The following is a 22,039-nucleotide window of genomic DNA, read 5'->3' on the forward strand; positions in this document are numbered from 1 at the left end:
ATTGCACCCCACGCTTCCAGAAGCAGCTCCCACAAGTTGGATTGGTTGGATGGGCACTTCTTTGAGCAGATTGAGTTTCTGGAGCATCACATTTGTGGGGTCAATTAAACGCTCAAAATGGCCAGAAAAAGAGAACTTTCATCTGAAACTCGACAGTCTATTCTTGTTCTTAGAAATGAAGGCTATTCCATGCGAGAAATTGCTAAGAAATTGAAGATTTCCTACACCGGTGTGTACTACTCCCTTCAGAGGACAGCACAAACGGGCTCTAACCAGAGTAGAAAAAGAAGTGGGAGGCCGCGTTGCACAACTGAGCAAGAAGATAAGTACATTAGAGTCTCTAGTTTGAGAAACAGACGCCTCACAGGTCCCCAACTGGCATCTTCATTAAATAGTACCTGTTAGAGCCTGTTTGTGCTGTCCTCTGAAGGGAGTAGTACACACCGGTGTAGGAAATCTTCAATTTCTTAGCAATTTCTCGCATGGAATAGCCTTCATTTCTAAGAACAAGAATAGACTGTCGAGTTTCAGATGAAAGTTCTCTTTTTCTGGCCATTTTGAGCGTTTAATTGACCCCACAAATGTGATGCTCCAGAAACTCAATCTGCTCAAAGAAGTGCCCATCCAACCAATCCAACTTGTGGGAGCTGCTTCTGGAAGCGTGGGGTGCAATTTCTCCAGATTACCTCAACAAATTAACAGCTAGAATGCCAAAGGTCTGCAATGCTGTAATTGCTGCAAATGGAGGATTCTTTGACGAAAGCAAAGTTTGATGTAAAAAAAATCTTATTTCAAATACAAATCATTATTTCTAACCTTGTCAATGTCTTGACTCTATTTTCTATTCATTTCACAACATATGGTGGTGAATAAGTGTGACTTTTCATGGAAAACACGAAATTGTTTGGGTGATCCCAAACTTTTGAACGGTAGTGTATATACATACACACACACACACACACACACACACACACACACACGAACTCAATATATTTTAAATGCAGAATGATTGACAAACAGGATATACGTAAAAACTCCTATTCACCTTTGCCATTGGTGAAAAATAAATGGATCTGGATTCAGTCCAAGAGCCATGGAATGATGACAACCCTTTAGAGAGCTACATTGTTTTAAGTGCAATTTTATTTGTTCTGGAAATAACTTGTAACATTTCGATTCAAGGAAATTCATGACACAAACTGGTTTGCATTAAAAAGAAGGGAAACTATCTCTAATTTTTCCACGTGATTGACGGCTTTTTATTTTTCCCAGTGTGCTTGCTGCTATCTACTACAACTAAACTACTACTTTTGGCTGCTCCCATTAGGGGTCACCACAGCGGATCATCCGTTTCCATCTCTTCCTGTCCTCTGCATCTTCCTCTGTCACGCTAGCCACCTGCATGTCATCCCTCACCACAAGAGGCCTCCCTCTTTTCCTCTTGCCTGGCAGCTCCTTAGTCAGCATCCTTCTCCCAATATACCCAGCATCTCTCTTCCACATATGTCCAAACCATTTCAATCTTGCCTCTCTTGCTTTGTCTCCAAACCGTCCAACCTGAGCTGTCCCTCTAATATACTCGTTCTTAATCCTGTCCTTCTTCGTCACTCCCAACAAAGCATAAGCATCATAGTGCGCTTGCTGCTATTATCCCCTTAATAACATTGTAAGTAAAAGCAACTTAATCCTGGGGTATACTTGATAGCATCCCCTCCAACTACCATTTCTTAAATTGCTAAATCTGCATGATTAATATCTGCCATTTGGCTCCATGGTGACTAAAGACCTCTAAATTGATAACATCAGTTTGAGACCTTTAGAGTTCATCCAGATCAATTTGCTTTTTTGTCTATGGAAAAAATGGGACTTTTGAATTCTGTTTGTCTGATCTTGAACTACGAAAAATATGTCGAATATCGTAAGTAGAGCACATATTGCTTTATGTAGTCAAATGACTGACTACATTTTTGGAGATATTTTGCTATCAACCCATTCCTCCTAAATCGGTCTTTCCTCTCTCAATGGACCCAAACCAAGCCTGTCATTTTGTCTGCAGAAAAAGCTGCAATTTTCTATGTGCTCAAATGCATAATGGTTGTCATCTTGAAAAAAAAAGTGTGTGATATCAGCCAGGGATTTTGTTTGCTGCGATCACAAAAGATGTAAATTGGATGGCGGTGGAGGGAAAAGCAAGGCAGCGGTACTCATCTCCTGGATGCACAGAAACGGTGACATCAAATCATGCAGAAATAGAAAACATTTCCAATGTTCTTAACTTTTTGAACTACAATTTCAAAGCCCCACCAGAAGACAGGCAGATAAAAAGATTACAACTCAGGTAGAGTCAAAAGCAAGCTAGTCAAATAACGGTGGGCCTTTTACACTCCTATGTATTTTCCATTGAACTGAAATACTGATGGATTAATATTTGGGCATTGAAACACACTTTTGAGCTCTGTAATTTATCTGAATTCTCCTTCATGGTGACCTTTAGATATATTGTTTGTTAGTCAAGACGAAACTCTACTTAATGGTTTTGGGTCAGTTTTCTGTCATAACAAGCAGGCTGTCTGTGCTATTTTTAATCTGCCCGAGGAAAGAGGAACAGAAGCTGCTGAAGTCCATCTGTAAAGCACAAGGAAGCTGCTTTTCCCTTGATACCTCTCTCTGTCCTACTTTGGGATCTTTTTTTTTCTTTCGATTTCTATTTTCTTTTTCTTACATCTACTCTATCATTGCAGCCCATGATATTTGCGACACCAAGACAACAATGAAATTTGGGAAACTACATAAAAGTACAAAAAAACAAACCTCTATAATCTAGAATGTCGAAGAGAATATTGACTTTTTCTGTTTTGTTTACAAAGTAGTAGAAAGTGCCATTTTCCTCTCATATTGGCTGTACAGCAAATGAGCTCCGCCCGGTTGTGCTGCTTCAGCTTAAAGGAAGTGCTGAAGGTGCAGCAGATGGACAGATGACCGGTGGACACTCGCTGGACTTGGGCACAATGACATTTATTCAATAAAATACAAAATGAAACAAAACACTCTTTAACGAGTCATTTCCAGAGCTGTGTTGCCTCTGTTCCGGGTTAAGTACTGGCCTGGTTTCAGACCACCTGAACTATGTCTAATCAATGGGGAAGGTGGAAAACAGGTTTGCCATTTTCATATAAGTGCAAGCAACAGCTTTGATTGAAATGTTCATACTAATCCTAATAGCATGCAAACTGCAGTAAGTTCAGTGTTAGTAAGCAAATTTAGTATGTGAAAGATGTGTACATAGGTATGTTTAAAGGTATGTGTAATACCTTTACACATACCTATATACACAGGTATGTGTAAAGGTATGTGCAATACCTTTCAAAAAATAACCTCATAATTCTTGGCGCTGTTGTTTGTTCCGTGGAAAAACAACCGGTCAGAGGAACATTTTTCAAATCAATATTGGGAACAATGGGGCAGAAGGAGCAGCAGCTGGCGTCGGCAAATTCAAATGTATTTAACAACTTCATGAAGAATTTCATGATGTTTTTGCATAGCGTATGACACCTTTGGTGTCCATAAACAGCCATGGATAAAGTCAAACAGGCAGAGCGGAAGCGAAGATGTTCTTCCTCGTCGTCTTCTTTTTTTTCTTTTTGGAATTTTTTCTCCCCAATTGTATCCGGCCATGCCATTACCCCACTCTTCCAAGCCATCCCGGTCGCTGCTCCACCCCCTCTGCCGATCCAGGGAGGGCTGCAGACTACCACATGCCTCCTCCAATACATGTGGAGTCGCCAGCCGCTTCTTTTCACCTGACAGTGAGGAGTTTCACCGGGGGGACGTAGTGCGTGGGAGGATCACGCTATTTCCACCAGTTGCCCCTCCCCCTCGAACAGGCGCCCCGACCGACCAGAGGAGGCGCTAGTGCAGCGACCAGGACACATACACCAACATCTGGCTTCCCACCTGCTGACACGGGCCAATTGTTTCTGTAGGAACGCCCGACAAAGCCAGAGGTCACGCAGGGATTCAAACCGGCGACCCCCATGTTGGTTGGCAACGGAATAGACCGCTATGCCACCCGGACACTCCGATGATGTTCTTCTTCTGTTGTTAAGTGGAATCACTGCAACTGGGATGTGAGTAAGTAGTGGTCGGTACACGCATGGATGGCCACAGCAGGAAAACACAGCATTTTGTTTATTATAGTGGAGACACATGTTCGGAAATTGAATGTAATGAGCAAATAAACACAACATTGGCATTTTTTTTTGTTATCCATTTCAGGAACCTTAATGTACATGAAAATAAAAATCTCACTGTTGTGGTTACACCGCCCCGAGCTGCCTCCCCGGCACGTTCAAGCCACTCCCCCAGCTCGGACGTGCCGGAAACATCCGAGCGCTCGGCTCGCGCTCTGAGACGAGCGCTGCACTGCACCAGGTGTTTGCCATCATCCATCAGGCACACCTGTGGCAATCAGGCAGCCTTCTACAAGAAGCCTCCCAGAACGTTTCTCAGTGCTTCGACGTACTGAACCCTGCGGTAAAGTTCTGACAAGCCCTCCAGCGGTCCTTGCTTTTCTGTTTATTCCCCAGTGTCTTATCTTCGTGTCTCTGTTTCCTCCCAAGACTCTCCCTCCGCGATTTCCGCGTCTCCCTCGTCCCCAGCGACCTTCACGTTTCTCCCCGGACCTCTCCTGCGATCTCCCCCCTTGTCCCTCTACCTGGACCCCTCCTTTCGGACTCGACTTCCCGGATCTCGGACCTGGACTTTCTCGGACAACCCCTCTTGGATCACGGACTGGACTTTCTCGCCAGGTGCACGCACATTTCTTCAACACCTCCTGGTCATTTACATACCGCACCACACATTGGCTAAAAACACTCACACATAGTTATACACGCAAACCACGGGACACCACACATAGTTTATTCACACATCCCACTAACAGAACGCCTTTTTTCACCATACATTTCCCTCCCACAATAAAACCCCCCTTTGTAGACTTGGAAGTCATCTCGTGTCTGTCTGTCTTGGGTTTCGCCACACGGGTCAGGTTCTGGTGCGCGAGCATAACAGAACGTCGAAGCCATTATGGACCCAGGCAAACCCAAGGAGCGGACGGTCCCTGTGACGCCCCTGAGCCCCGTCCCCCTAGAGGCAGTAGTAAGAAGTCACAGTTGCCAACTTGCCTCTCTCTGCTCAGAGCTTACTACTGCCTTCACCCGTGTCACCGGAGAGATCAGCGATCTTCAGTCCGGCTCCCAGGCCGCGACGAGCACGTTAGATGCCCTCACCGCGCAGATCGCTGCACTCTCCACAGCGGTCTCCAGGATGAGCGACCACCCTGCCCTGGCCTCGGTCTCTGCCCCCAGCTCGGCCTCCGTTTTCCCCGTTCCTGGTCCCGACGTTCCCCCTCCGAGTCAACCCCCACTGGACCCCCGGTGCGAGCCTAACCTCCCCTGCCCCAAGGCCTTCGGTGGGGAGTTCGAGCTGTGCAGGGGTTTCCTTGGTCAGTGTGAGCTCCTGTTCAAACACCAGCCAGCTAGGTATAGGACAGGAGAGACCAAGGTAGCCCTTGTCATGTCCCTCCTCACCGGCAAAGCCCTCAGCTGGGCCATAGCGGCGGTAGGCCATACCGAGCAGCTCGCCTCGGACTATGGTGCCTTCCGCCGCGAGTTCAATCTGGTGTTCGACCACCCAGCTGACGGGCAGGACGCTGCCGGCCGCCTCCATTCCATCCAACAGGGAGCCAGGTCGGTGGCAGAGTATTCCCTGGAGGTAAGGATACTCGCGGCAGACAGTGGGTGGGATGACACTGCGCTCAAGAGCGCGTACAGGAGGGGGCTGAGCGAGCCCATCAAAGATCTTATCGTTCGGGACCGCCCTGCCTCCTTCAACGAGCTCGTCACCCTCGCCCTCCAGATGGACGAACGGCTGCGGGAGCGGCGCCAGGAACGCGCCCCGCGCGCTGGCCCCTCCCATAGACCAACCCCCGTCCGTCCTACCGGTGCCTTCCCTGGGTCAGCGTCCCGTGGGCTCTCTCCACCCTCACACTCCACCTCGCAACCCTGGGTGGCTTCTGGATCCAGGCCGGAGGAGGAGCCCATGCAGTTGGGTCGGTCACGGCTCCCGCTGGAAGTTAGGGAGCAGAGGATGCATGGCCACCTCTGCCTCTACTGCGGGAGGTCGGGCCACTATATCAAGGCCTGCCCGACTCGCCCAAAAAGACCCGGCTCACTAGTGAGGGGTGTCCTAGTGAGTCTGACGACCCTTCCTCAGCCCCACCCCAAGAAGGAGCACAACCACCTCTTTCCGGTCACTCTCACCTGGGGTAACCGCTCACTGTCTGTTGGTGCACTCCTGGATTCGGGGGCGGACGAGTGTTTGATGGACACCTCGCTGGCCCGGCAGGCCGGCATTCCACTCGTCCCCCTAGACACACCCCTCACAGCCCAAGCCCTAGATGGACGTTCACTGGGTAAAATCACACACAGCACTGCTTCCCTCACCCTCACTCTTTCGGGTAATCACGTGGAAGCTATCCGTTTCTTGGTTTTGCACGCCCCCACAGCGCCCCTGGTGTTAGGAAGACCGTGGTTGGAACGGCACGATCCCTACATCTCTTGGTCTACTGGGCGGATTTTGGGTTGGAGCGTTGCGTGTCATGCCAACTGCCTTCGCTCCGCCCACTCCCCGTCCAGCGGCCTCAGACCCGTGCCTCCTCCCACGGATCTCACTGGTGTTCCTTCCATTTATCACGATTTAGCCCCTGTATTTAGTAAAGAAAGTGCACTTTCCCTCCCCCCTCACCGTCCCTATGATTATGCCATAGATCTCTTTCCCGGGGCCGCCCTTCCCACCGGTCGGTTGTATAACCTCTCCGTCCCAGAGAAGGAGGCTATGCGCAATTATATCAGAGTCCCTGGCCTCAGGAATCATAAGGCCCTCGTCTTCCCCGGTGGCGGCGGGCTTTTTTGTGGCAAAGAAGGAGGGCAGCCTGAGGCCTTGCATAGATTATCGAACGTTAAATAATATCACGGTGAAAAATAAATACCCACTCCCCCTTATGAGTTCCACGTTCGAGCCACTCACTCACGCCACGGTGTTCACGAAGCTGGACCTGCGCAGCGCGTACCACCTGGTGCGCATCCGGGAAGGGGATGAATGGAAGACGGCCTTCAGCACCCACCTAGGGCATTTCGAGTACCTCGTTATGCCCTTCGGCCTCACCAACGCCCCGGCCGTCTTCCAGGCATTGGTCAACGACGTGCTCCGGGACATGCTGAACACGTTCGCGGTGGTGTACCTGGATGACATACTCGTGTTCTCCAGGACTGAGGAGGAACACCACCAGCATGTCCGCCTGGTCCTCCAACGGCTGCTGGAGAACAGGCTCTTCGTGAAAGCCGAGAAGTGCGTGTTCCACTCCGCCTCCGTGGAGTTCCTTGGCCACATCGTGGAGAAGGGGCTCGTCCGCACTGACCCCAGGAAGACCCGAGCGGTGGAGGAGTGGGCACGGCCCACCAACAGGACGCAACTCCAGCGCTTCCTGGGGTTTGCAAACTTCTACCGGCGCTTCATCAGGGGGTTCAGCCGTGTGGCCGCCCCCCTCACTGCACTCACCTCCAACCTCCGCCCCTTCTCCTGGAACTCGGAGGCGGAAGCCGCCTTCTTGGCCCTGAAGAGGCTGTTCACAACGGCTCCGGTGCTCGCCCACCCGGACCCGTGCAGACAGTTCATCGTGGAGGTGGACGCATCGGACACGGGCATCGGAGCCGTCCTCTCCCAGCGGTCGGAGGAGGACCAGAAGATCCACCCGTGCGCCTTCTTCTCCCGGCGTTTCAGTCCTGCGGAGAAGAATTATGACATCGGCAACAGGGAGTTGCTGGCCGTCCACGCCGCCCTAGAGGAGTGGAGACACTGGCTGGAGGGAGCAGGGCAGCCGTTCATCGTATGGTCCGATCACAAAAACCTGACCTACGTACGGACGGCTAAGAGGCTCAACCCCAGGCAGGCGCGCTGGGCTCTCTTCTTCAGCCGGTTCGACTTCACCCTCACCTACCGCCCGGGCACCAAGAACGTCAGGGCAGACGCCCTCTCCCGTCTGTTTCCCGAGGGGTCCCCTGACGCCCCAGACACCATCCTTCCCCCGGCCCGGGTGGTGGGCGCCGTCACCTGGGCCATCGAATCAGCGGTGAGAAGGGCCCAGCGCGCCCATCCTGACCCAGGCAATGGACCCCGGAACCGGCTATTTGTGCCTCCCTCTGTCCGGCCCCAGGTGCTGGAGTGGGGCCACTCCAGCCATCTTGCCTGCCACCCCGGTGTCTACCGAACGGCGGCCTTCATCCGCAGGGGTTTCTGGTGGCCCACCATGGAGGCAGACACCAGAGAGTTCGTGGCAGCCTGCACCACCTGCGCCCGCAGCAAGGCTCTCCATCGCCCTCCAGCAGGTCTCCTGCGCCCCCTTCCTGTCCCCGGCCGACCTTGGTCCCACATTGCCTTGGACTTTGTAACTGGCCTCCCCGTGTCCCAAGGCAATGACACCATCCTGACCATTGTCGACCGGTTTTCCAAGGCCGTCCATTTTGTTGCCCTCACCAAACTCCCCTCTGCAGCCGAGACGGCGGACCTTCTCGTCTCCCACGTCGTCCGACCTCATGGGATTCCCCTGGACATTGTCTCTGACCGTGGTCTCCAGTTCACTTCGAAGGTATGGTAGGCCTTCTGTAAGGGGATTGGGGCCACGGTCAGCCTCTCCTCCGGGTATCACCCCCAGACCAATGGGCAGGCAGAGCGGGCCAATCAAGCCCTGGAGGCAGCTTTGCGTTGCGTTACCACCAGCAACCCCGCCTCCTGGAGCAAGTACCTGCCCTGGGTGGAGTACTCGCTCAACTCCATGGAGAGTTCGGCTACCGGTTTGTCCCCCTTCGAGTGTTCCCTGGGCTATCAACCCCCTCTGTTCCCCCATCAGGAGTTGGAGGTAGCGGTCCCGTCCACGAGGGCCCATCTCCGCCGATGCCGGCGCGTTTGGAAGACCGCCCGGGCCGCTATGTTGCAAGCTACAGAGCGGGCCCGGCGCAGCGCCAACCGGCGGAGAGTGCCGGCCCCAGCTTATCGACCTGGCCAGAGGGTATGGCTCCTGGCCCGGGACCTGCCCCTCCCTACCCTCAACCGGAAGCTGGCTCCCCGCTACGTCGGTCCCTACACCATCGACCGCATCGTCAACCCTTCGGCGGTGCGTCTCCATCTCCCTACCTCACTCAAGATCCATCCCGTCTTCCATGTCTCGCGCCTCAAACCGGTAGCCACCAGCCCCCTGTCTCCCCCTGTCCAAGCTCCTCCACCCCCCAGGTCCCTCGACGGTGGTGACATGGTCTGGGATGTCGACCAGCTGCTCGCCGTACGCCGCCGGGGGCGTGGGTACCAATACCTGGTAGACTGGGTTGGCTATGGGCCCGAGGACCGCAGCTGGGTTCCCCGGTCCTACCTGGCCGACCCCGCACTCCTGGAGGAGTTCTATCGGGCCCACCCCAACGCCATCGGACGGTCGCCCGGTGTCTCCCGTAGGAGGGGGGGTCCTGTTGTGGTTACACCGCCCCGAGCTGCCTCCCCGGCACGTTCAAGCCACTCCCCCAGCTCGGACGTGCCGGAAACATCCGAGCGCTCGGCTCGCGCTCTGAGACGAGCGCTGCACTGCACCAGGTGTTTGCCATCATCCATCAGGCACACCTGTGGCAATCAGGCAGCCTTCTACAAGAAGCCTCCCAGAACGTCTCTCAGTGCTTCGACGTACTGAACCCTGCGGTAAAGTTCTGACAAGCCCTCCAGCGTTCCTTGCTTTTCTGTTTATTCCCCAGTGTCTTATCTTCGTGTCTCTGTTTCCTCCCAAGACTCTCCCTCCGCGATTTCCGCGTCTCCCTCGTCCCCAGCGACCTTCACGTTTCTCCCCGGACCTCTCCTGCGATCTCCCCCCTTGTCCCTCTACCTGGACCCCTCCTTTCGGACTCGACTTCCCGGATCTCGGACCTGGACTTTCTCGGACAACCCCTCTTGGATCACGGACTGGACTTTCTCGCCAGGTGCACGCACATTTCTTCAACACCTCCTGGTCATTTACATACCGCACCACACATTGGCTAAAAACACTCACACATAGTTATACACGCAAACCACGGGACACCACACATAGTTTATTCACACATCCCACTAACAGAACGCCTTTTTTCACCATACATTTCCCTCCCACAATAAAACCCCCCTTTGTAGACTTGGAAGTCATCTCGTGTCTGTCTGTCTTGGGTTTCGCCACACGGGTCAGGTTCTGGTGCGCGAGCATAACACTCACCTTCCATTCATTATCCAAACCGCTTATCCTGCTCTCAGGGTCGCGGGGATGCTGGAGCCTATCCCAGCAGTCATTGGTTGGGAGGCGGGGAGACACCCTGGACAGGCCGCCAGGCCATCACAGGGCCAAAAAATCTAACTCGTGACACAAAACTGAATGATGTTTCAGAGATCCCCAACATTTCTCAAAAGTAGGCTTTCAGGGGAGCCGAGTTCCTGGTAGCTTCACCGTTAGTCCAACCCTCAGTAGAAGCGACCAGAGACGCCGTTACTCAGTTGGACTTGAGGGAGGGAGTGAAACTTCATTTTGCACATTCTTTGCTCATAAATCAAAAGTCCCAGCCCTTTCCATTAAGGCAAAATAAATCTGCTCTAATTCCAGTCAATTAGACTGAGGTTAATGTTTTGTACCCTCACAGAATCGGACATGACTTGGGAATGAAAGAAACTAGTCCAATTGAATCCACCTTTCATTTGTTTTTGTTTTTTTTTTTTTTTTTTTTTTTGTGTAACCTGCAAAGGCTGGTTTGAAAGTGATGCAAAACTATTCCTCTCCTCTTCTGCTTTTTGTATTTTTTCCTTTACTTTGAATTTGATCAGGTCTTCATTTTTCTAACTTGTTATTTGACATCTCATTTCACAGGATGAGATCACACTGTTATCAGAGTCCTGTTTCTTTTGAGAGACCTCATCCCCTTATTACTCAACTGCTACCTGACCATGGATGCATGTGTATGTACATGTATGTGTGTGTGGTGTGTGTTTGTTTCTCTATACTTGTGAGGACCACTTATCGACTACATGCATTCCCCTAGCCCCTAACCCTTAACTTAGGGAAGGTCGCTGGTTCGATCCCCAGCTCCTCCAGAGAGCATGTTGAAGTGTCATTGAGCAAGACACTGAACCCCTAACTGCTCCTGATGAGCAGGTTGGCACCTTGCATGGCAGCCTCCGCTGTCAGTGTGTGAATGTGAGGCATCCATTGAAAAGCACTGTGAGTGGTCAGTAGACTAGAAAAGCGCTATAGAAATGCAATCCATTCACCATTCACCAACTTAAACCTTCAGAACTACATGCCTTACCTTAACCTTAACCCTGACCCTAATCCTAATTCTAACCTTAATCCTAAATCCCAAAAATAGACTCTTAAAGAAGGGAGGAGAGTGCCCTCACATTTATAGTTAAAACCTAAAAATTGGTCCTCACATGTATAGCTGAAGAATACATAAACACACACACACACACACACATGCACGCACGCACGCACGCACGCACACATGCGTGTGCGCGGTCAGGTAACAGTTGAGTAATAAGTGAATGAGGTCTCTCAAAAGAAGCAGGACTCTGATAATAGTGTGAGCTCATCCTGTGAAATGACACGTCAACAACAATTGTGTAAAATGAGTACACACACACACACACACACACACACACACACACACACACACACACACACACACACACACACACACACACCTGTATGTGGGACTTACTGCTTGTGTGTTTGTTTGTGTGAGCTCCCATCTCTGTCTCATGCAGCAACTTGATCTTTAATTACTGTGTCCCCCCTGTTGATCAAATCCTCCCACAGATTTGTTAATCACAGCGTCTCCACAAGAGACACTTCAATGTCTCCGGCAATCAGACTAACAGAATGACCCCCAGTGGAAACAGCACTGGGGACAAGGGCGTGTTGAATGCACTGATGTCTGCCTCCTCTCTGCATGGGCTTTGCACATTTTAAACAGTGTCCTTAACAGCCGCTCTCCTCCCTCCTTTCAACTTTGTTGCAACCAGGAGCCCATCAGAGCGAGCCAACGGTCTCTGCTGCTGAAAATAGCAGCTTTGCCCTCTTTCTGTGAAAAGGACAAGTACATGGACGATTGCTCCCGCTGCACCCCCCCACAAAGAGTTTATTTCACACCTCGTCACACGGGCGATCAATGAAACGTAGCTTCTCGTAAAGCGTTGTGGGTTAGTCGTGTGTGTGTGTCTGTGTGTGTGTGTTTTCTAACTCTGCTGCATGCCGTTTGCAACATCGAATAATGTTTAAAGCGCTATTCTGAAATGCTGATCAGGGGTGGGGGGATGGGCACCGTTTCTATGTCTGAATTTTTTGTAACCTCCCAGAACTGACATTGTGAAGTATACGCCCACTATCTGCAGCGATTGGCCAGGTGTCCTCAGGTGTGAAAATGGGCGGGCTTCACATGGTCTGCAATTTCAATTCTGTGTTTCTATCCGTGTTGACTGCTCACCACTCACCAACAGCTTCAAGGGAAAACTCTCTGAGAGTGTTAGTCTTTATCCTGCTTGTGACCCTCAGCGGATGAGTGATATAGCTGCCTGACGTGGTTGGATGATAAGTTTCGCGACCTAGTTTATTTGATGCAAGTTAAACACTTCAGACTCAACCCACTGTAAAAGTGTAGGACTGTGGGAAATGGTAAACCCAGTAGTAAGAGCTCTCGCTGTCTGGCCCGTTTAGTTAGGTGCTATATCCAAAATCACACATTAGCATGCTATTAAGAAAGCCAAAATAGTGTGCAAGTGATTTTAGCATGTCCAAAACCTTAGTCTGCATCAAATAGCATGTGAAAATACCCGGATGTCATACTACATATCATAGCATGAAAACACTGAATGCTGGTTGGTATGTATTACTACCATATATAAGCATGTTAACATGAGAATTCAATGACAAATTTCTCCCTTTGGAAAGAGAGAAGGGCCAATAAAATGGCTTTCTGGGGTCCCTGAGTATCCATTTTATTTTTGGCCTATTGCTTGTATCTCACATATTCTGGATGTGGATTTTCATATACACTTCCATGTCTATGATCTGGACATTTAACATTTGGGAAAAAGTACCTCTGTCATATCATCTGTAACACAGCTCTGTTTTAAGGTGGGCAAAGAGGCGGTGACACATTTTAGAAATATGTAATTTAAAATCCAAACAACTTTAGGCAAATTTGTAATTTGTGATGTTGGGCTATACAAATAAAATTGACTTGACTTGACTTTAATCAGCCTCAGGATCTTGATACCGGTTCTGCTGAAACTTGAATAAAGGTCCACAACACTGAAACTGAAATTTTCTTAAAATCAATAGCTGCACTACACTACCAAGCTTAACAGAAATGCAAAACCAAATATGCAAAATTCTAAAACACATGGATAATGAAATATCTGTCTGTTGAGTGTTTTTACTTTTGCATTTTGATAAACAATGATAAGGTGTCTAAGTATCATTGAATGTATTTTTTCCTTCTGTGTTGCTTAATCGAGTACATGATGTGATGAATAATGTTTATTACGTTGTCTAATCTGCAATATCCTCCTCCTGGTGGTTTGTTTTTAAAGGGGCCAGTGAACCTCACATATTTGCTAGCTGTCAGGGCTAATTAGCATGTGTGCAGCTATTGTGTTTTTGCTGTGCACTGCAGACAGCTCCTGGAAGTTATGATGACCTTGGTTGCCAAAGTCTGTTCACTGCTTGGTGGGAGGGCTGAGATTTTGACGAAGAAAAAAAAACTATTGTTTGATTAAAGATTCAAATCCAGGTAGTGTAGCGGTCTATTCGGTTGCCTACCAACATGGGGATCGCTGGATTGAATCCCCATGTTACCTCCGGCTTCGTTGGGCGTCCTTACAGACACAATTGGCTTTGTCTGCTGATGGGAAGCTGGATGGTGGGTATGTGTCCTGGTCGCTGCATTAGCTTCTCCTCTGGTTAGTCGGGGCACCTGTTGGGGGGGGGGGGAACTGGGGGGAATAATGTGATCCTCCTGATTCCCCCTGGCGAAACTCCTCACTGTCGGGTGAAAAGAAGTGGCTGGCAACTCCACATGTATCAGAGGAGGCATGTGGTAGTCTGCAGCCCTCCCCAGATCGACAGAGCGGGTGGAGCAGTGACTAGGATGGCTTGGAAGAGTGGGGTAATTAGCCAGATATAATTGGGGAGAAAAAAGGGGGGGGAAAGATTCAATACATAGTTCCTGTGTAAATGTAAAAGAATAAAAATGACAGGGATGGTATGATCTTGTGTCTGAGCATGTGTGTGTGTGTGTGTGTGTGGGGGGGGGTCTGTCAGCCTTCAAAATTGCCACCAGCCACTAAAAAATTGCTGATAAATTTTGTGCATGGTAGGTATGTCTCCTTTGTCTGCCATTTTAGCAAATATACATGAACACAATTTAGATCTTACATTGTTTTGTTTTCAACAAATCTACCAGAGAAGTGAAACAGAAAACCGACAAGAGAGAGCCAGCCAATTTCTTGCTTCAGTGTCTGCATCTGTGTTTCTCAAGTGGCACCAATAATGCTCATTCTCCATGTCTACATTTAACCAAAATTAGCTGCTCCTTCCTTGCCAGGTGGGAGACCAGATCCTTGAAGTGAATGGCCGAAGTTTTGTCACCATATCCCACGATGAAGCTGTTCACAGCCTCAAGGCGGGTCGCCACCTGCTGATGAGAGTCAGGGATGTGGGTCGTCTGCCGCACGCCCGCACCATGGTGGATGAGACCAAATGGATCAGCAGCCCGGCAATAGCGGAGAGCGCTGCCACCTCCAGCGCTGCTGTCACCACTAATACCAACGTCAAGGGAATAACAGGCAGTGCTGCTGTTTGCAACGCCAGGTGAGAGGACAAGTGTCCCCACAATCGCAGTGAAACGGACGGCGACTTTATTTGCTTTGGAGTATTAACTGTACAGGAATATCTCTTAGTTACATTGGCACTGAAGCATAATGAAAACTTATGTCATTTTAGTAAGCATGGTCGGACATGAAAGATCCCGTCCAAAGGCCAAATTCTCCTTGTCCCACCCCCTTTCTTGCCATCAACAGCTTTTTTTATCTTGTTTTTTTGTCTGTTCTCAGTGACATGTGACTGGCAAGAAATGCTAAACCACATTCTCAGCCAGTGATGTAGAAATAACACAACTTGAAAATATCCTGCAATGCATTCACAAAAGTCAATTTTTACAAAAACAACAACTTTCGTGCAGTAGTGACGGCTGGGGTTAAGTTTAGGGTTGAGCTTAGGTCGTTATTGGGTTTAGGGTTAAGATTTTGTGCATTTTCTTGGCTCACTCTTTCATATTGGTATTGTGTATCTAGTTGTCTCCCCTCATGAGGTGCAATGAAAAATACAGATTACACTTCATTAGAGAATAAGATTCTCAAAGGGTTTTGCATCAGGCATCAACTTTTACTTTAAGAATGACATTGTTAACTTATAATATGTGCTTCTAAACACCTTAAGCATTGCCTTTGTGCACTGCCTGTTGACACCTATGTCCTATCGGACTTGAACCCAATTTTTTTGGCACTTACCTGCATTGTTGTCTCCTGACTAGATTCTTGCTAGTGTTGTATTAACCCTCGGATGTACGTCACTTTGGATAAAAGCATCTGCTAAATGAAATTGTAACATTGAAACATTGTAGCGATTACTTAGGGGAGGGTTAGGGTTTCTTACGTCATTTCTTGCTGGTCAGGGTTTTTCAGTCCTAAGGGAAAGTACAGGATACAGAAATCAAATCACTTCACAAATACACACACAGGGTACATTCACGGTATATTTCTTGGGGGATTCAGCCGTCTCTAATTGCTTTGGGCTAAAGTCTCTTCTCCACTATGATGAAACATTGGTGGACTGGGGACAAACAGTATTTGTGAATATTTTAAAAGCTTACCTACTTGCCAAATGAGCAAGTAACCACTTAGGAGCGGGGGATGTGTAACATAAATTTTACACAATTATGGGGAAATATTTAAAGGACAATTTGAAAGACACGCTCTTCTGCAACTGACAAAAATCCAGTTCCTGAGTTAAACTTGGTCTGGCAAACTCTTTAAGTTGGCCCAAGACAATTTTTTTTTTTGTTGATTCCCCCCCCCCTTTTCTCCCCAATTACCAATTACACTACTCTTCTGAGCTGTCCCGGTCGCTACTGCAGCCCCTCTGCCAATCCGGGAAGGGCTGCAGACTACCACATGTCTCCTCCGATACATGTGGAGTCACCAGCTGCTTCTTTTCACCCGACAGTGAGGAGATTCGGCAGGGGGACGTTGTGTGTGGGAGGATCACACTATTCCCCCCAGATCCCCCTCTCTCCCGAACAGGCGCCCTGACCGACCAGAGGAGGCGTTAGTGCCACGACCAGGACACACACCCACATCCAGCTTCTTACCTGCAGACATGGCCAGTTGTGTCTATAGAGATGCCCAACCAAGCCGGAGGTAACACAGGGATTCGATCCGACGATCCCCATGTTGGCAGGCAATGGAATAGACCACTATGCTACCCGGGCGCCCCAAATGTTATTTTAACTTATATTACTATTTCACCAAACGTTTGGAGGTCATTGATTTCAAATAATGAACATTGTCACTTTGGTGTTGTTAAGTTCCTCATTTATTTTACAGCAAGGGAGCTGTTAACTTGCAGGCTTCCCCTCTCACTAGCCATTCCCTACATCTCCATCTGTCTTATCTCTTAGCGCTCTATGTCACCAGGCCTAAACGAACAGGTCCTGATTGAAAACCTAGCGAAGTTTAGAATTCCTTCCTGCCACATATCATCCAACTCATGATGCCTTGCTCTGGCTCCTGGCTTTGTTAAGCAGACAGTACCAACTGGGAGATTTTGTTTTGCTTGTATTTGCGTTTCCCTTCATGCAAAGGAATTGCTGACCTGCAAGAATATTTTTGATTCTCATGCTCAAACAAATCACACTGGGTTGAACTTGTGTTTGCATTGGCTGAGAGATATTCATCTCTTAAATTTGTTTTTTTCTTTCTTTTTGTTGCAGACCGTCATCAGCCAGAGCTCCGACTGCAACAGAAAAGGTAAAAAAAAAGTCAACTGTGATTTATCGTGCAATGTAAATCATATGATCCTGTTCAGTTTTGTATATTCCGATGGAACAAACTGATTTCCGTACACTGTGTCCGAAGAACTGTGTGGTCAGTTTTATATCTCTTCATTAAAAAAAAAATCAGTTCTAGTAAGTCATGTCAGCATTAGTCTGACTCACCAGAATCGAGCCCCTGGAATAAGCTTCCCATTTGTGCCAACTATTTCAGCCAACATTTTTCTTTCTTCCGCTCTTCGTGTGCTGACATTTTCAAAGTCCTCATCTCTATCAGCATCAACAATGACAAGTGCTTGAGCTAGCTAGCTACATCATCATTATCAGAAAGCTTTAGTGACAGTTTGTATTGTGCAAAAAGCCATGATTTGGATTGTGCTAGCTAGTCCTCAACAAGCGCTTAAGCTAGCTGGCACGAGCTAGCAAGCTTCATGTCATTATGGAAAACTTTAACAACAATTTGGATTGTGCAATAAGGCAGGCCTATTTGTTTATCCAGTGGATTCTTTTTAACAATATTCAAAGAATATGTTTAGAAAATGTATTATTTTAAAGGGAAATTCTTGCTTGTTTGCTAATAAGCTAATAAGTCATCTGGAAAATTAACTAGTCTAGTTAGTTTCCCCAGAGCTCATGTGTAGTCAAGCTTTACCTCTTGGATACCGATTATCAAATTATGTTCATGTTTTTTATCTGGAAATCTCTTATCGCATAATCGACACACATAATCAATTATTTTGGATGGCAGTTTCTTTTTTTCTCTTTTTTTTTCACACCACAAGTGAACAGCATTTACAGCATATACATGTGCATAAGTACTGGACAAGGGAAAGGCAAAACAAGACCAAAAAAAAGGAGACAGAATAAGGTAAAGCAACAAACAGAAATGACAAAAAGTTAAGCAAATACTTTTGTCAGAGAGACATGGTGGGCACAATAAATATAATTTTATAGTTGTATGTGTCTGCATGAATGTTTTGTCCATGCGTGTGTGTGTGTATGCATGCATGTGTATGTACGCGTGTAGAAAATATGGTGTTGAGCATAATGGGAATATGTAGAGTATAAAAATGACATTTGTATTAATGGTAAAATTATTACGTTAACATTATTTTACCCCTACTTTTAACTGTTTCATTTGCTATATTGTTAAACTGGGCAGCACAGTGACACAGTGGTTAGTGCGGTTGCCTGACAGCAAGAAGGTACTGGGTTCGAGCCCCGGGGTAGTCCAACCTTGGGGGTCGTCCTGGGTTGTCCTCTGTGTGGAGTTTGAATGTTCTCCCTGTGTCTGCGTGGGTTTCCTCCAGGGGCTCTGGTTTCCTCCCGCAGTCCAAAGACATGCAGGTCAGGTGAATCGGCCATACTAAATTGTCCCTAGATGTAAATGTGTGTGTGTGTGTGTGTGTGTGTGTGTGTGTGGGTGGGTGGGCCCTGTGATGGCCTGGCAGCCTGTACAGGGCGTCTCCCCGCCTGGAAATTATGTTCAGGGGGCGATGTGATGACTGGAGTCCAGCCCCCCATTGCCCCCTCGGCCTTTTGATGATTTTAGGGATCATGTATGAATGGGCCCCGGGGAATGGACATGGACCCACCCCCCACAGTCCAGCCCCCTGTCAGGTGATGGTGATGGGAGGTGAGCAACAGACACCAGCCGGCAGGCAGGGGCATGAACCTCACCAACACCCCACCAGCCATCCCACCACATTTAATTTTTATTTGGCATTTTCTTTTGAGGTAATTGATCCATATGCCACGACTCGCCTCTCATCATGGGTAAAATGCTCAACAATAACATTTCCCCCCGGCACTGTTTTGTAAGGACAGCAGTGAGGAGAGCACAGTCTAATCCCATCCTTGCCATTGGTTGAAGAAATACAAACAACCCAGAATGTTTTGTTTTTTCACCTATTTCCCGAATGATAATATCTTCTAACAGACCCCTCTTGCAGTGTGGAGATATGCTTGACAATGCAAGGCTGTGTCATTGTGAATGCTAAAAATCTTTTTTTTTTTCAGAAGGGAAGAAAAAATACTTCTGAGTTGAATTTTACTTTCTACCGGCTAAAAATTATGTTTTGAATCGGGTAAAACCACAGTGAAAAGGGGTGAAATTGTGATTTTTCTTTTTAATTTTTTAAGAAAACAGACTATAAAAACAAAGACTGCACTAACATGTGCATCAGCTCTATTAAATGTAGGGACGAATTCTTTCCCTTTCGAATCAACCCGACAGCCTGAGGAAAATGACCTGTGGCGAATAAGAACACCTCGTTTGTCTCTCTGCAGATTGTGCCTGGTCTCTCTGTTCACTTCCCCCTCAGTACTGTGCAGCAGGGGGTCAACCAGCTCTTGGGGAAAACAACATCATGGTGGTCATACTAAAAGTCGCATGGTCACCCAGGGATATATTTATTTTCCTGTGAATGTGCATCCCCTCAGAGAGTCAGAGCCCTTCTCATTTTAATTAGTGCCCTCGGAAGTTCAAACAGTGAAATCTGAAGCTCCCTCTTGATGCGATAAGTCCAGCCTAGTGTGTAGCATATGATGTCAGTGGTTGGGTATAAGGGGGGGGGGGGATTTGTAATGGACGTTGTTGATCAAATCTCATAAAACTCCTAGTCACATTCCTCGGTTATCACACCCAGTGATTCCCAAATTTTTTCATGCTGTGATATTTCTTGGCCCGGGACCAATCCATTCTTTAACCAAGGCCTACTTATACTCAAATGACACAGATCAGGACTGCCAACATTAAACACAATTTTAGTGACAAATAATTGCATTGTTTGCATTGACTCAAAAAGTATAATAGATGTTTTCTATTCTTTCTTTTTATGTAGATAAGAAAAATGACGTTTAATCAGAGAATAAAGAAAATGAATTTGTTTTTTTTTGTCTGTCTCCAAACAAAATGTTTACTGTGGACAATTCCACAACCCACTTGGCCCCTTGCTGTGACCTTCTTGAGGGTCGTAACCCACAGCTTGACAACCTATTGCTATAACCTGCCATTTGCTTCCATGTACAAAATACCCTGTTACACCCAGTCGCACGACTCGCAATGGCCTCTCAGAGCAGTGTTTTGAGGGGTTTGATGTTAGATATTTGCCAGGGAAACTTACCAAGCTCACACAAAGCCCACACAGCATGTTTACAGGCCTTGGCTGAATGAATAAAGAACAGACTGAGATATACACAATCGTGCTGATGACCTAGTCTCTCCATACCCCGTCTCTCTCTTATCTCCCTCTTTTGTCCCTCGCTGTCCCTTTTATTAATAGATTCCACTGACATTGTTAACAGTTGAACAATATGCAAATGTGCGCACAGTCCCAACCCCATCGACATCAAAGGCACTGCCGTAATTAATCGCGTAAATCCCCAAAAATTGTTCAAAATGTGACACCTCTGGCAATCACGGCGTAATGCGTCCTGTAATGTGGGAATATAATGATGAACATCTTGATTTAATGCAGGTCGAATGAGCGTTTCAGCAGCTGTTGGGTAACAAATGAATTGGTGGTGGTGGTGGGAGGTGGGGGATGAAAATGGGATGATGCTCCTGAGAACGCTTCTATGAATGCCGAATGTGTTCTGTGTCATGGACAAGTGGAACAAGGCATACACAACTCAGTGCTTGAATAATCTAATTGAGACTGGAATAGGAATACATATCAGCGTATTAGAAGAGCTACAGCCTGTTAATTAGGCCTCCGGCTCCACGGAGGGGTTGGTCTGAGGTTTTATGGGATCAATTGATGTACAATGTTAGCCTTTCTGGCTGCTGACATATAATAGTGGATTTAGAGGACGTTTTCAGGCAACCTGGGGAAGAAAACGGGCCTCTGGTTGTAAATCCTTTAAAGCAACAGTAGGTTAGGGCATAGAGAAATGCATTTGAATTCAGAAAGGCAAAATTGCCCTTCAATAGAAAATAATTTGATATCACCGTGTGATAAAACCAATAAACCATCTTAGATTGTCTGCTTTTTGGTCTGGCCCGTCTGGCTTATTGTATTTTCCAGTAATGAACCGTTTTTCGTGGATTTTTCCCCCCTTTTCTCCCCAATTGTTACCCCACTGCAAACTACCACGTGCTTCCTCCGATACATGTGGAGTCGCCAGCCACTTCTTTTCACCTGACAGTGAGGAGGATCCCGCTATTCCCCCAGTTCCTCCTCCTCCCTGAACATGCGCCCCGACCGACCAGAGGAGGTGCTAGTGCAGCAATCAGAACACATATCCTCATCTGGCTTACCACCTGCAGACACAGCCAATTGTGTCTGTAGGGACACCCGACCAACCTGGAGGTGATCCGGCGATCCCCATGTTGGTAGGCAGCTGAATAGATCGCTACACTACCCAGACGCCCATATACACTGTTCTTTTGATTGTAAGTCACTTATCGTCTTGTAATAAAGTTTGGTTAAAAAAAAGGGAAAAAAGTTAGTCAGAGGAACCAAAGCAGCTGCAACTGAAACAAAGAAACATAAGTTTGACTCTAACATAGCGTAGAGAACCAAAAAAGAAATCACGTAAATATTGGTGAGGCTCTTCCTAGGTGGAGGAGGCTGCACTCGCAGAAGGGATTTTATGCTTGTTTCAGTTTCAGTTTCGAATCCCTGTGTTACCTCCGGCTTGGTCGAGCAAACACAGGTATTCGAACCAGCAATTCCTCCTAATACCTCCTAATACTGAGCACAAGGTCCTCAGTTTCTTTCTTAACCTCATCAGTAAGCATGAAAGCCAGCCCTGCTACTTGATTCAGAGAGAAGCAAGGTCACATGCAATCTGTAGACAGTAAACACTCATGA

At 47.8% G+C, this 22,039-nt stretch overlaps 1 protein-coding gene across 1 annotated transcript in view; it reads left to right on the plus strand.

Annotated features, from left to right (window-relative positions):
* LOC130112235 (whirlin-like) overlaps positions 1-22,039 on the plus strand; it is a 127,086-nt gene that overhangs the window by 76,077 nt on the left and 28,970 nt on the right. The window contains exons 4-5 of the mRNA XM_056279513.1: positions 14,718-14,983; positions 17,163-17,199. Coding sequence (XP_056135488.1) covers positions 14,718-14,983; positions 17,163-17,199 — 303 coding nt within the window. The remainder of the gene's footprint in view (positions 1-14,717; positions 14,984-17,162; positions 17,200-22,039) is intronic.

The sequence above is a fragment of the Lampris incognitus genome, chromosome 1 (genome assembly GCF_029633865.1).
Source record: "Lampris incognitus isolate fLamInc1 chromosome 1, fLamInc1.hap2, whole genome shotgun sequence".
NCBI lineage: Eukaryota > Metazoa > Chordata > Actinopteri > Lampriformes > Lampridae > Lampris > Lampris incognitus.